Source organism: Oryctolagus cuniculus, chromosome 8, assembly GCF_051225735.1.
Source record: "Oryctolagus cuniculus isolate XC-2025 breed Fujian yellow rabbit chromosome 8, ASM5122573v1, whole genome shotgun sequence".
Classification (NCBI taxonomy): Eukaryota; Metazoa; Chordata; class Mammalia; order Lagomorpha; family Leporidae; genus Oryctolagus; species Oryctolagus cuniculus.
The window spans coordinates 81,179,355-81,193,619 of NC_142874.1; the positions used below are offsets into that span (position 1 = coordinate 81,179,355).

The 14,265-nt window shown below is 38.2% G+C and overlaps 1 protein-coding gene across 50 annotated transcripts in view; it reads right to left on the reverse strand.

Moving 5' to 3' along the window:
* ANK2 (ankyrin 2) overlaps positions 1–14,265 on the reverse strand; it is a 676,765-nt gene that overhangs the window by 117,668 nt on the left and 544,832 nt on the right. For all 50 annotated transcript variants that reach the window (XM_089302912.1, XM_070047718.2, XM_089302907.1 and 47 more), the window contains 4 exons: positions 12,902–13,000; positions 9,820–9,918; positions 2,804–2,902; positions 856–1,053 (listed from right to left, as the gene is read on the reverse strand). In XM_089302912.1, the coding sequence (XP_089159038.1) occupies positions 856–1,053; positions 2,804–2,902; positions 9,820–9,918; positions 12,902–13,000 (495 nt within the window). The remainder of the gene's footprint in view (positions 1–855; positions 1,054–2,803; positions 2,903–9,819; positions 9,919–12,901; positions 13,001–14,265) is intronic.

Sequence of the window (14,265 nt, forward strand, 5' to 3'; positions counted from 1 at the left end):
AAGGATAATATTTAATAACTGAAGAGTTAATGTATTCTCTCAACTTAAATGCTAATTGTCTAGAGACGAATTTTATCTGACATAAACCATGTTAACACTTAGAAAAAAGTATTTGCTTTTAGTTTGAGAATTAGAAATCAAGAGGCATAAATTAGCACATATCCAAACCTTCCAATGATTATGGTTAGAATATGAGTGAAGCAAGGAAGACTTATTCAGTATTAGACTTTGGGAGATGCAGCAGCTACTCTGGGAAAAGCCTCTAGCAGTTTTCTTTTGAGCAGTTCCTGCAATGGTTTATTTACAAGGCTTTCTAAAGCAATAATACACCAGCATCACTCTTCTATTTGTGTATAGTTGGGTAGTCAGGTCCATAAGGAAAAATCTCCTGGTGAACTCTTCAGAAGCCTACATTTTATACTACCTTATATAGCCAAATATATTTACCATTTCAAAACAATTTTTTTCTCAAAAAGAGATTAATAAAGTGAATTTTTTGATACCAGTATTCTGACTCTACTTGGAAGTAGGTATCTAATACTTGTTGTATAATTTGTTATTTTTCAAATTCTGTTTTCGATTTAAAATTGCTTATCACTTGAAAGATATCATACCTACCTGTTTGCAACTTCTTAATTTCAGAAATGTTATGTTGGTATTCTCTAAAACCTATGATTGCTCAATCACTGTTTAATAGCAAACTATTAAAGCATGAAGTAGACAGACAACCAACTTGTCAGGGTTATAAATTTAGCAGGATCTATAACCATGCATTGGTGAGGTAGGCACCAGTGGTCAAAGTGGGTTTGCTTATCTCAATGTGTATTCAATTAAGGTGGACTGGGCCAGTTTTACCAGGGCTCTGGCGTTAGGATTGGCTCTCTTGTCCAGGAGGAGTTTGGTTACACGGTAGTGGCCACAGTGAGCAGCAACATGGAGGGCTGTCAGGTAGTCCAGGGTGACATCGTCAACAGGTGCCTTATGCTGTAACAGGTGCTTCACACACTCCACGTGGTCTCCCTGTGCAGCCATGTGAAGTGGAGACAGCCCATTCTGCACAAAACAAAAGAAAATCAAGTCCACATTTTCTTCACTAATTTCAGGTTCTGAAATAGAGCAATATCAGATCTTGATCTTGAAAACAGTGTGACAGGGCAAAATAATTTCCTTTTGCTATCTGAATATATAGCAGATTATATTTGAAAGACAGGCTAAGAGAATATTTAATTTAGTAATTAAACTGTTTTAGGCAAAACATATTAATGTACAACTTTTTTGAATGTATACATGCTACATGTGGCAATTCAGACTTATTTTACAACTACTAGGGTAATATTAGCTATATAAAAATAAGTGATTATCAATGTTTAAATTATTTCTGCTGGTGGACATATTAACATAATGATTAAGCATCCAATCAGCATGTTTGCATCCAATAATGGGGTGCTTGCATTTGAAACCCAACTCTAGCTCCTGATTCCACCTTCCTGCTAAGGTAGACCCTGGGAGAGAACTTGGATGGCTCAAGTCAATGGATCCCTGCCACCCATATGAGAGACTTGGTTGAGTTCCCAGCTCCTTTCTAAGGTCTGGCCATTGAGATACAGGAGGATCAGGTTTAGCGTGGAAAAAATATCAGGAAATTTAGTGTGGAGTTGACTAAACTTGAGATACCCAGTAGATATCTGTGGAGCAATGGTGACATTCACACAAGGAACTCTGGAGACATACAGTTGTGTGTCATCAGCCTATAGACACTATTTGAAAATGGAACTGTATGAGATTTCAATAACGAGTGCAGCTAGCCAGTGAAATGACACAAAGACCTGGGAGATGACAAGGAACTTAAAGGAAACTCAGAAGCAGAAGCTAGGAAAACAAAAAGAAATCTAGAAGAGGGCAATATGGCATTATTTTGAAAAGAGAGAAGTAAGCAATTGTACCATGTGATTGTAGCAAGAGAAAACATAGACTATCTGGGCTCTGATTTATGAAACTGGATAGATATGAAGGTGGGAGTCCAACAGATTCCGTTCTGGTTGCTTCAGTTTTCTCAGAGTTGTGGAAAGTGAAGAAAGGGAAGTTGGCCAAGTGGCCTGAAGGTAAATTAGAGAACAGTCATGTATTAATGAGAAAGAATAAACAGAATTGGGAAATACAATCTGATATTCCAGCAGCATGAGGAGCTGACTTGATGTTAGTGATCATGAATTTAAAGTGAGCAAGCCAGTATGTTGGGAGGTTTTTGTAGCCACCACATTCAGGTGCATGAATGTGACCTGAATTTAATCAGAGTGACTATGAATATGTAAGGGAATGGTAGTAACAGCAACATAATGTATGCTGGCAGCAGTGAGAGCATAGGGTGAATGAGGGACAATGTCCCAGCAAAATAAAATAATTTCTGGAATTGAGGTTCTGGAGAGAGTTAGCTGAAGGCAGAGTGGGTATAGAGGGGTTGAGAGTTGAGATTCAGAAACTACAGAGGGTTTACAGTTACTCAGCTGAGATTCCAGCAAGAAGAACCATCTACTGCTCCTAGGAAGACCACTCAAATCACCAAGAACTAAAAAAAGGGCCGTGGTGAGGTCACAGTTTGCTGAGAACTGGAGTTTTCAAAGAAGTAGGGTGAGTGGCACCTAGAGAACTGAACACTCCCTTTGAGGAATTATAATGGCAAGAATAGTCAGGTCTTAAGCACCTCTTTCATTGCTAGGAGAGGGATATCACCTCATTCCCACCTGATCACTTGACAAGTGACTTTAAGAGTCCTTTACAGCCCATGAGACCCATGACGACTCACCTTCGTCCTTGCCAGCAAGGGAGCACCGCGTTCCAACAGAAGTTCCACCACTTGGTCATGCCCACTTCGTGCAGCACAATGAAGTGGTGTCAACCCATCCTGCCAAAGAATTATAGAATTAGGTCCGAGTTCCTTTAAAAAAAATCCAACTTGCATCCATTGTCAAGTAACGAAGGGGTTCTCTGAACTTCATTCTGATGACTGAATAAATCAGTAAGAATTGCAACAAGCTAAATGGCAGGAAAGGAAACAAGTGAAAGAGAAAACTAGAGAGTGTGGGAGATAGAGGGAGAGAGGGGGAGAGAGAGAAAAGGAGGAAGAGAGAGAGAGAGAGAAATAATGAGAGCAGGGGTGTTCCAAGGTATATTCAGGAAGATGGAAAAGGAGAATATGTTGCATTTGTTGAACTTGAAAGCCCTAAGCACTTGAAACCACAGCTGTGAAATACATTCACTGACCCTGTTTTCATTTTGGCTATACTAACACAACGTTTTCCCAAAAATTTTCTCTTTTTATTTTTTAAAGATTTATTTATTTATTTGAAAGGCAGAGTTACAGAGAGGCACAAGCAGAGAGAGAGAGAGAAGTCTTCCATCAGATGCTTCACTCCCCAAGTGGCCACAATGGCTGGAGCTGTACCTATCCAAAACCAGGAGCCTGGAGCTCTTTCCAGGTCTCCCACGCGGGTGCAGGGGCTCAAGGACTTGGGCCATCCTCTACCATCTTTGCATGCCAGAGCAGAGAGCTGGATTAGATGTGTAACAGCTGACGCAAACTGGTGCCCAAATGGGATGCTGGCACTGCAGGAGGCAGCTTTATGGGCTACACCACCGTGTCGGTCCCAAAATCTTCTCTTTTTTAATTTGTCGTTATTCCAAGTATGTTCTCTCTTGAATTGTTACTACTTTCATCAGTTGTCCTAAAATGGTCCTTGATGCTTCTCAAAAGGAAAGTTTGCTTTTTTAGATTATTTTAAAGATTTCCAGGTACCTGACGTGGTGGTACAGTAGGTTAAGCTGCCACTTGCGATATCAGCATCTCATATAGGAGTACTGGTTCCAACCCCAGCTGCTTTGCTTCTCATCTAGATCCTTGTTAAAGTGTCCTGGAAAGCAGCAGAAGATAGCCCAGGTACTACGTTTCCTGCCAGCCATGTCAGAGACCCAGATGGAGGTCTGGGCTCCTGTGTCAGCCTTCCCAGTGCTGGCCATAGCGGCCATCTGGGGAGTAAGCCACAGGTGGAAGATCTCCTGCATTCTATCTCTCCCTGTCTCTCTGTCTCCACTTCTCAAGTAAATAATCTTTAAAAGAATCAACTTGATTAAAAAAAAGATTTCCATATAATAGTTTTCAACATTTAAAAAATTGTGTAATTACTTACCAAACACAAATTTTAAATATTAATATACAGAATTAAAATTGTCAAAGAAAAATATGGTACAACTGTATGTTGTGGTATTTATAAGACTCTCTAATTTAATACTTCTGGGACAAGGCATGCATTTGGCCTAGCAGGTAAGATGCTCTTTGGGATGCCTGCATCCCATATTGGATTGTCTGGGTTCAAGTCCTGGCCCCATTTCCTCCCACCCTCCACCCTGGGAGAGAGTAGGTGATGGTTCAAGTACATGGGTCCCAGCTACCCATGTGAGAGACTTACTTGGATGAGGTTCTGGGCTCCTGACTTCAAACTGGCCCAGCCCCAGCTGTTGTGGGCATTTAGAAAGTGAATCAGTGAATGGGAGATTACTCGTGTGTGTGTGTGTGTGTGTGTGTGTGTGTGTGTTATGTTTCTCAAATAAATTTTTAAAATGTATATATATTCCTAGGGGAGTCCTGGATGCCACAGCAATCCTCAAAGGATTGCCCTCTATCTTTCGTATTTTATTTCTCCTTAGGGTGACATGGTCAAAAATCTAGGGTGAGGGGGTGGTAAATATGAGGCAAAATGTAAGGAACAATGGGCAAGAAGTGGAGAGAGAAAATGAAGTGAAATCCTGAGAACACAAATTACCTCGTAAGTGGAGGTTTAAGGTTAAAAAAAAAAAAGATTATCTCAAAAAAAGAGGTTGAGCTACGGGTATTGATCACAGCAAGTGAAGGTGCACAGCAAAGCCTTAGTTGCTAAATAAGTTATGAAACAGCTAGATATCACATGATTTCTCAAGCATATTTTTGGTGAGGTCTCTATCTAAAAGTGCTATGTAGTGAATAGCAGCATTTGATATGAAGGTTTGGTGAATGGGCTCTGGAGTCACAAAGCCCTGGGATGGATCTCAGATCAGACATCATGGGTGAATCTAAGCTCAACTTCATGATAAATGGGGATCATTTCACCCCTATTTAATTTAATTTACATCCTTGTTTGAAAGATGAGGGGGGTCAGTGCTATAGTGTAGTGGGTAAAGCTGCCAAGTGGGGCACCAGCATCACAAATGGGAACAAGTACCAGTTTGAGTTCAAGCTATTCCACTTCCAATCCAGCTCCCTGCTAATTTGCCTGGGAAAGTAGTGGAAGATGTCCGACGTGCTCAGGAACCTACTACTGCCCACGTGGGAGACCCAGAAGTGTGTGTGTGTATATATATATACACACACACACACTACAGTTTCTTTATGCAGTCACCAGTTGGACATCTGGGTTGATTCCATATCTTAGCTATTGTGAATTAAGCTGCAATAAATATGGGTGTACAGATAACTTTTTCATATGCTGATTACTTTCCATTAGGTAAATTCCCAGGAGTGGGTTTGCTGGGTCATACGCTATATCTATTTTCAGCTTTATGAAGTCTGTCTATACTGTCTTCCACAATGGCTGTACTAGTTCACATTCCCACCAATAGGGATTAGGGTACATTTTTCCCCACATCCTCACCAGCATTTGTTGTTTGTTGATTTCTGTGTGATAGCTATTCTAATTGGGGTGCGGTGAAATCTCATTGTGGTTTTGATTTGCATTTCCCTGATGGTTAGTGATCCTGAGCATTTTTCCATGTGTCTGTTGGCCACTTAAATTTCTTCTTTTGAAAAATGCCTGCTCAAGTCCTTTGCCCATTTCTTAACTGGATTGTTTGTTTTATTGTTGTTGAATGATTGAGCTCTTTATAGATTTTGGATATTAATCCTTTATCAGTTTTGTAGTTTGCAAATATTTTCTCTCATTCTGTCAGCAGCTTCTTCACTTTGCTGTTGCAGAAACTTCTCAACTTTTCCTAAGCTGTGTGTCCTAGGTCAAATCACCTAGCTCTACTGAAACTCATTTTCCCCTTCTGGCAGTCTCACTCTCAGAACACCTCTATATTTTCGTATCAAGAAAATAAAACATACTTCCTCAGTTTTTAGGAAGATGAAATAAGGTATTTGTAGAGTACTTGGCAGAGTGCCTTGAGTATTATTTGTGTATGCCAATTGGTAGTTATTATTGTTACTACTTTCATTATTACGTCTGCTACTAAATAGCAAGGATGACCCCCTTATCTGATATGTTGCTTTTTCTATCATCCTTTAACGTTTTTATATACTTTCAATGTTTGCATTGAAGTATGTGTTTCAATATTTTAAACACAATCCTTATATGGGGCATCTCTGTATTTAAAAAATAAAGAAGTTTTTTTTAAAAAAAAACAACCTTAATTAAGCTTGAATTAATAATTTCATTTTACTCTGCTATAAAATTTGTGTTTTAACATTAAAAGGAAGTTTTTCAGGTACTAGCAAAGGGCTCTGATAAAAATGTCTCGGTTTCATACCAGATGCTAATCAACCAGCAAGATGCAAAATGTCTCAATGAATGACAGCATCCTAATGAAAGTGGGTGAGAAACTTTAAGTAAGATTTGTTTTTTATTTATCTGAAAGCAGCTATGGAGCTTACTCTTCTCCAGATGATGAAACCTTGTGAGAACAATAAGAACAAGTAAGCATTCTTGACAGAACATACTAAATTCAGAATGTTTGTTAATTTAATAACTAGGGAAAACTGAAACCTCTGTCAAAAAATGAAAGAATTATATTTATTTCTTAAATTCCATACATAGAAGTTCCATTATATTATCTAAAAGAATAGTCAAAGCAAATTAAACACTTCTACATTTTTAAATATTATTTCAATGTGCAAAAGAATAAACAAAACCCATTCTTTCGTCTTATGGATCAAATATTATGGTTTCAGAATTGACCACTCAATTCCAGAGCAAGGTTTTTGATTTCAGTATACCTACTATTTAATTATGCATTTGGTAAGGGGATATAGCTCTTTTTGTTATAGCAGAATAGGAAGAATATAAACATGCTTTTAAAATCCTACTAAGAGATGAAGAAGTATTCTAATTCACAGATGAAAAAGATCAGTACTATTCAATATTAAACTGTGGAGTTTGGTGGAGCCATTTCTTTTTTCTTTTTTTTTTTTTTTTTTTGACAGGCAGAATTAGTGAGAGAGAGAGAAAGGTCTTCCTTCCGTTGGTTCCCCCCTCAAATGGCTGCTACAGCTGGCACACTGCGCCGATCCAAAGCCAGGAGCCAGGTGCTTTCTCCTGGTCTCCCATGCAGGTGCAGGGCCCAAGCACTTGGGCCATCCTCCACTGCCTTTCCCAGGCCACAGCAGAGAGCTGGACTGGAAGAGGAGCAACCAGGACAGAATCCAGCGCCCCGACCGGGACTAGAACCCAGGGTGCTGGCGCCGCAGACGGAGGATTAGCCTAGTGAGCCGCAGTGCTGGCTTGGAGCCACTTCTTATGAACCAACGAGAGATAATATTTTGCATACCTCTTCTCAATTCTGCATTTAGTAATACTATAATAGTTGCTTTAAATGGACCATGATGAATATATTTACACCACGGAAACTGGCAAAGAGTTATTTGTTTTATTTTAGATTCTTGTTAAACCTTTTCTCACATACTTCTAACTCAGTCTCTTGGGTACTGTTGACTTGCACCTCTGTAAATCTAGAGACCTATTCTGTCTTGTTAAACGTAGCACCTTCAGGGTTTATGGGACCAAATAGGAACTCAATAGCTATTTGCTTGAATGAATGAACAGAATATGCAAATAATGAATACAATTTGAAAATACATTTTCTCTTTTTAAAATCTTGAATGAAATTCAACTTGCATGCTGTATTTAAAGGCTACACTGGATGAAATATAGTGCAAACATTCTCTTCACAGAAGAAATGAAAGCTTACATTTGGTTTCTAACTTGCTCAACTGGTTAATGATAGAAATAGTATCAGCATCCATTTTTAGTACTATTTTTATGAAAATACACTGCCTAGTTGGAGTTAGAGACTTTTTAATTAGATAAGCAATGTATGTGGGTCATACAAATTACAATATTTTTTTAAAAATCAACCACCTCAGTAATGAACAAATATTCATAAAACATGATTAAAAGATACATGCATCCCTAAAACATTGGCCAAGTTACTTTTTTTTTTTTTTTTTTTTTTTGCTTTTACAGAGTACTTTTATTGCCTTGGCAATTCCAAACATTAGAAAATCTCATTGAAGACAGAAAGGTCACTATAAGGGAGAAATTACGAAAGTAATGTACAATAGAGATGTAAAACAACATGTCAGTAATACTGTTAGCAACATGGTGATGAGCAGAAAGTCTTTCCTTTGAACATAACAATTGAGCAAAACATGCAGACATATACATACTGTTCTAAATTCTTCAAATCCACATAATAGCAAAGGAATGGGTATGCCAACAAAGCAAAGGCAGAAAGTGTATAAAACTAATGCAAAAATATCGGACAACACAACAGATATCTTGGCAGATAAAACAAGCAAACCCAGATCTCCCACAAATATCTTAGAGAGATGAAATTATGAAAGTGATATTTCTGAGGTCATTGAAAACAAAAATGTTTTGTCTGGGACTGGTGTAGATTCCAGAAGCTTAAAGATAAGGTTTATTAAATAAAAACATTTGCTAGCCTCAAGATCTGTAAGGGATCTAGATTTGACCCTTATTGTTTGGACTATGAGAACATGAAGTCCCAGAATTAAACAAAGAGGAAACACTTCAAGGGACACATGCTATCTACCATCTTCCGTTGGATATTTATACTACATATTTCAACATTTTTGTATCACAGAAATGTTTGAAGTTTTGCTGAGGCCTGTAGCTAACAAAATATACCCCAGAGATCTAAAATCGAACTGCTAATTATATGTTTAAACAGAAAATTGCATATGTAGTAACATTATAAAAATTTATCAGTAGCTATGAAATTTACCCACTCATTTTTTAAAAAGATAAATATTGTAGCTAAGAGTTATTTATCATTTAACAGTGTTAGGTAGATATTACTATTAGTCCAAGTTCAGAGATGGTAGATAACACAGCTCAGTAAATGGTAAAAGTAGAATTAGAAATCACGTAGTTTGCCTTCAGAGTTTACACTTTTAACAACTGTACTCTATTATCTTTTAATCTATTCATTCTGGGTACATTAAAAACTCAGAATAATATTTTACTTAATAAGTTTGAAACAAATGGGACCAAATGGGACAAATAAATGCATAATATGCCAAACTACATGCTTTTTCTCATTAAGTGTATTAGCACATCTTCTATTAAAGGTCAGTGTAGCATAAACCCTAAAAATTATTTAGGAATTGAATAGTTAGATAGTTTACATAAAATATTTTATGTAAGTCATCATCTAGTAGCATGGATGGCAATGAGTTTGGGTTTGTGATATTTATAACTACCCAAATAGATGTGTAAGTCCAATCTTTGATCTTTGTTTCCAGAAATCCAATAAGCAAAGACTTGAAAATCTATCTCACTGAGGGTTAGCATTCTGTTTCTCTGTGTATCTATGAGCAAATATAATCTCATTTTATAATGTGAAGCCTTTAAATATTGTATGACATTTAAACAAATCTAAAAAAGCTATTTCTTTGGGAACATACTGTCTATGATTACTCACTATAGCTACCTGGGAAGAGATTCCAAAGATATAATAAAGGCAAGAAATTGAAAAAACAGAGACACTCACCCTAGTTTTGGCATCAATTTGACCACCTCGATCCAGTAAGAGCTTCACCATGTTTGTGTTTCCTCTCTTTGAAGCCACGTGCAGAGGAGTGATTCCATTCTACATCATGGAAAGACCAAACAAGAGCATGTTGGGTATGACAGGGCACAATGAAGATGACATTGTGTTGAAGAAGACAGTAATGTGACTCATGGTTTCTATGGTCTCAACGTCTTTGAATTTTAAGGGATAAATAAGCACATAAACCACAAAGCACTATAGTTAGAGGATGAAAAACTGGAAATCACGTAAGTAAATTAGTCATAACTGCAATAACTGTATGGAGTGTACACATTACAGTCAAGAGACAAAGGAAGCAGTTTTGCATAGTGCGAACAAAATTTCAAATTCTACCTAAAATATAAGCCTGGTGTAAAGTTTTTCTTTCTCTCACATCTATGCACTTAAAAAGTCTGAGGTCTTAGCTTTCTTCATGGGCATGTCTACCTCAGAAAAACCACTACCAGAACATGCTTGTGACTACAGACTTCTAGTTTAGGCCACTGAAGATTAAAGATGGGACTTGAGCACCACCTTGACTTGTATCCTCTGTTCTGCTTTAACAAAAACCAGGAAGAAAAGAAAGCCAGGCATCAGAAGCAATGTAAAGATAGGTGGCAGGCCTATTATAGGCTGCTCCATACAGTGATCTGCCATCAAGTAGACCCAGCAGGCCAGTCCACTGCAGTGGCCTTCAATATGGTTAGCCTGGGCTTCAGCAGAAGTCAGCTTATGAAGAGCCCTGGCAGCTCTGCCAGACAAGAGTTGGATCACTGGAAATGGACCTGCCCTGGAGTCAAAGGACTTCAGGTCAGAGCCACGGACCTTGCTGGCTGCAAGCTGAAAAGCCCTTCACTTGGCTCAGCTTCCAAAGTGACCACCGTTGCAGAGGGGATGGCCAAGTAGGGTCAGTAACATTGCAGGCAGAATTGTAAATTTCCTGTTAGAGTTGCCACCTGCCTTTACCTGGCCAGCTCTCCTCTCAGGCCCGCTAGGTAATGGAAGTCAACAGGGTGCCTTCCCCAGGAAGTTCACACCTCCCTTATGATGTACCCGACCCACCAGATTATTATTAAGCCCCTTCTGTCAGGTTCTATTTGCCTCTCAATCAGAAAACTTAGTTGTGGCTTAGACAGCACCTTTCTTAGGCCCTCTAATAATTACTCTGTCCTTTCTATCTAGCCCCTTGGGCCTCATACCTTTATAATCATAGCCTCTACTCTTACATCAATGGCTCTACTCCCAACCTGTGTGTATTGATGGTCCTCTCCTCCACTTAATGATGTATAATTGTTCAGAATTTCTCTACAGACAGACTCCTCTACCTGCAAAAGTTAAGTGGCCTTTCTCCCAGTCTTGGTTGACATCAGCTTTAAACCACATCCATCAAACTGTCCTCACAAGGGTCCAGAGACCCCCCACCCCCGTCTTTTCCTCTCTCTATGAAATCATCTTATTACCTGGTTAATGCCACTCTCAGGATCATTGGTTGCTATTTTCACCCTGATTTTTATAATACAGTGTCTGTTTAAATGTTTACAGCTAGTGATAATGGAACGAACCAAGGCCTTCAGCAAGCAGGTGGTGAACCAAATGCTGCTACATGGATATACTTGGCTCCCCACCCAGGAGACAGAGGCTTGAGACATAGCCCCAATCCAGCGAAGAGTACCTCATCGCCCCATGTCAGCAGGAAGTAGCTCTAAAGACAGATCATCATCCCTCTACCACTCCTGAACTTTTGGGACTAATGTAATCCCATACAACTCCTGCTTTATAAAAAATGGGGGAATTTAGGAAAATGGTGCAATTTTATCTATGGTGTGATCTACACCCTGACACCATCCTAGGATCTAGCCCCAGCTGCTATTGCTGGAAGCCACATGGCCCAACCACCAGTGTCAAGCTCCACCCTCATCCTAATGGGATTCGCTGCTCCTGCTTCCCTGCCCGTCCTCTGGCAAAGTTTCAAAAGGACCTGCTCCTGAAAATGTGGTACTCTGCTCTCTCTTGCTTCCCTCTCTCCTCTCTCTGGGCTCCTCTCTTCTCTCTCTCCTCTCTCCTCTCTCCTCTCTTCTCTCTCTCTCTCTCTCTCTCTCTCTCTCTCTCTCTCTCTCTCTCTCTCTCTCCTTTTCTCTGTTACACTCTCCTCTCTTTTTCCTTCCTTGCCCCTTCCCTCTGGCCTGCTGGGTTTTCCCCAATAAGCTTTTTCCCTTAAAAAAAACTAACAAAAAAAAAGTCTGAGGTCTTAAAGTTTTCTATGCTTAAAATAGAATATGAATAGACATAGCAATACTCAGTGAAGAAATTATCCTTAAAAGCATCTTCAGAAAATAATTCAGTAAGAAAAAAGAAAGTAGCACAATTTTAATGAAGCAAACTTCAAGGTACAAAAATACCACACAGATTAATTATATTTATTTAATTTGTTATCATGTCATTAAGAAAAAGATGTATGCCTGATTTTTTGTGTTGTTCAAATACTCAAATACTGCTGATTCATATTAAGTACCCTGAGCTGCATAATTATCATAGAAGTGAATTCTTTCCAGTAGACGCAGATCATTAACCTATAACTCAACATGATGTCTTTGGATGTGTTTTTAGTAAGATGCTTCATATGAACAAATTTCCAATTCACTAAAAAATTCCTGTCAAAGTGTATGTCTTATAATCATTATAAGGTAAGCTATATATGTTTTCTGTATTTGATGTTCTAACAGTTGTGTTGCTTATAGACTTGAAGTTGCACATTCACATTTTATGGCATGATCTTTAGCTATAACTTCAACATGAAGGTAGAATTTATAGCCTTCTTAACCACAGCAAGTGATTTGTGTGCCTGTGAATCTACAACAGTCTTGTTTTTCACTTGTTGACAACTTCCTGTGATTTGAAGGAAAAAACTCGGGGACTCTAGTATCCTTAGCACAGATCAAGAAAGGAAACAGAAGTGAAACCTGTAAGAAAACCATTGGAATTCAGTTCTACTTTCTTAACATACTCACTGCTATCCCTACTGAGAAATTATTTAAATCCATACCCTGGCTGTGAAGTCCACAGCAGCTCCACGATTTAGAAGCAGAGTTGCCACATTGACATTTCCATAGTGTGCAGCTATGTGCAAAGGGGTAAAACCACTCTACAGAAAGCAAAGAAATAAGTGTCAGTCAAACTTTTAAAGTCTATGACACAGTCACTGATTCGGTAACAAAATCACATAGTAACTATCCACCTAGTACAAGTACAACACAATTCAGATGATAAATGCTTTAATAAGACTGTTTAAATTTTAGTGTTATAAAGTGGGAAATAGCTAATTATATAACAAAGCAAATAAATATCCTACCGTTATTGGCAACACTATTTTTAATTACCTTATCTATTTATTATATTTTTCATTTATAAAAAGCCATGTATCTTGAGTTGGCTTAGTATATTATAGAAAAACAGAATATGATTAAACAACATAAGATTTCAGTCTTAGGATTAACAACAAAATTACAACTGTTTACTCAGAGAAAGATTAAAAGTCAGTTTTTTGTTTTGCTTTGTTTAAACAAAAACAGCATTGGTTAGCATTGTATCTTGGGAACTATGAAAATATGCTGGAAAAATCTTATAAATTATATACAATTTATTACACATCACTTATAATCATGAAATGTCTATTCATTTTCATAACTTAGACTTTGTTGTTATAATAAAAAAAGAACTAAATTAACCCAAAGATTAAATAAGGTATTGGCATCAATATGAATATAAAATGAAGAAAAACATGCAGCTTAATCCAATTTTTAATGTTAATTAAACCAAATTTTAACAATAAGGTATGAACCAACCAGGTTAAATCATTTATGTGGATAATTGAGAACTGTTTACTCTCAAAATATTTAAAAAATGAGTCTGAAATCTTTTAATGAAAAAAATTATTTCTTTTCATTTATTTTTATGAAAATTTAGTTAGATATTTTTACATTTTCACAATAGAAGTATATTAACTCTTTTCTAACTAAACCTCACAAGTGTGTCTAAGGGGTATTCAAAAAGTTCATGAAAAATTGTATTATAAAAAAAAACATGCATGGATTTTTTTTTTTTTTTTAATTTGACAGGCAGAGTGGACAGGGAGAGAGAGAGACAGAGAGAAAGGTCTTCCTTTTGCCGTTGGTTCACCCTCCAATGGCCACCACGGCTGGCGCACCTAGCTGATCCGATGGCAGGAGCCAGGTACTTATCCTGGTCTCCCATGGGGTGCAGGGCCCAAGCACTTGGGCCATCCTCCACTGCACTCCCTGGCCACAGCAGAGAGCTGGCCTGGAAGAGGGGCAACCAGGACAGAATCCGGCGCCCCGACCGGGACTAGAACCCGGTGTGCTGGCGCCGCAAGGCGGAGGATTAGCCTAG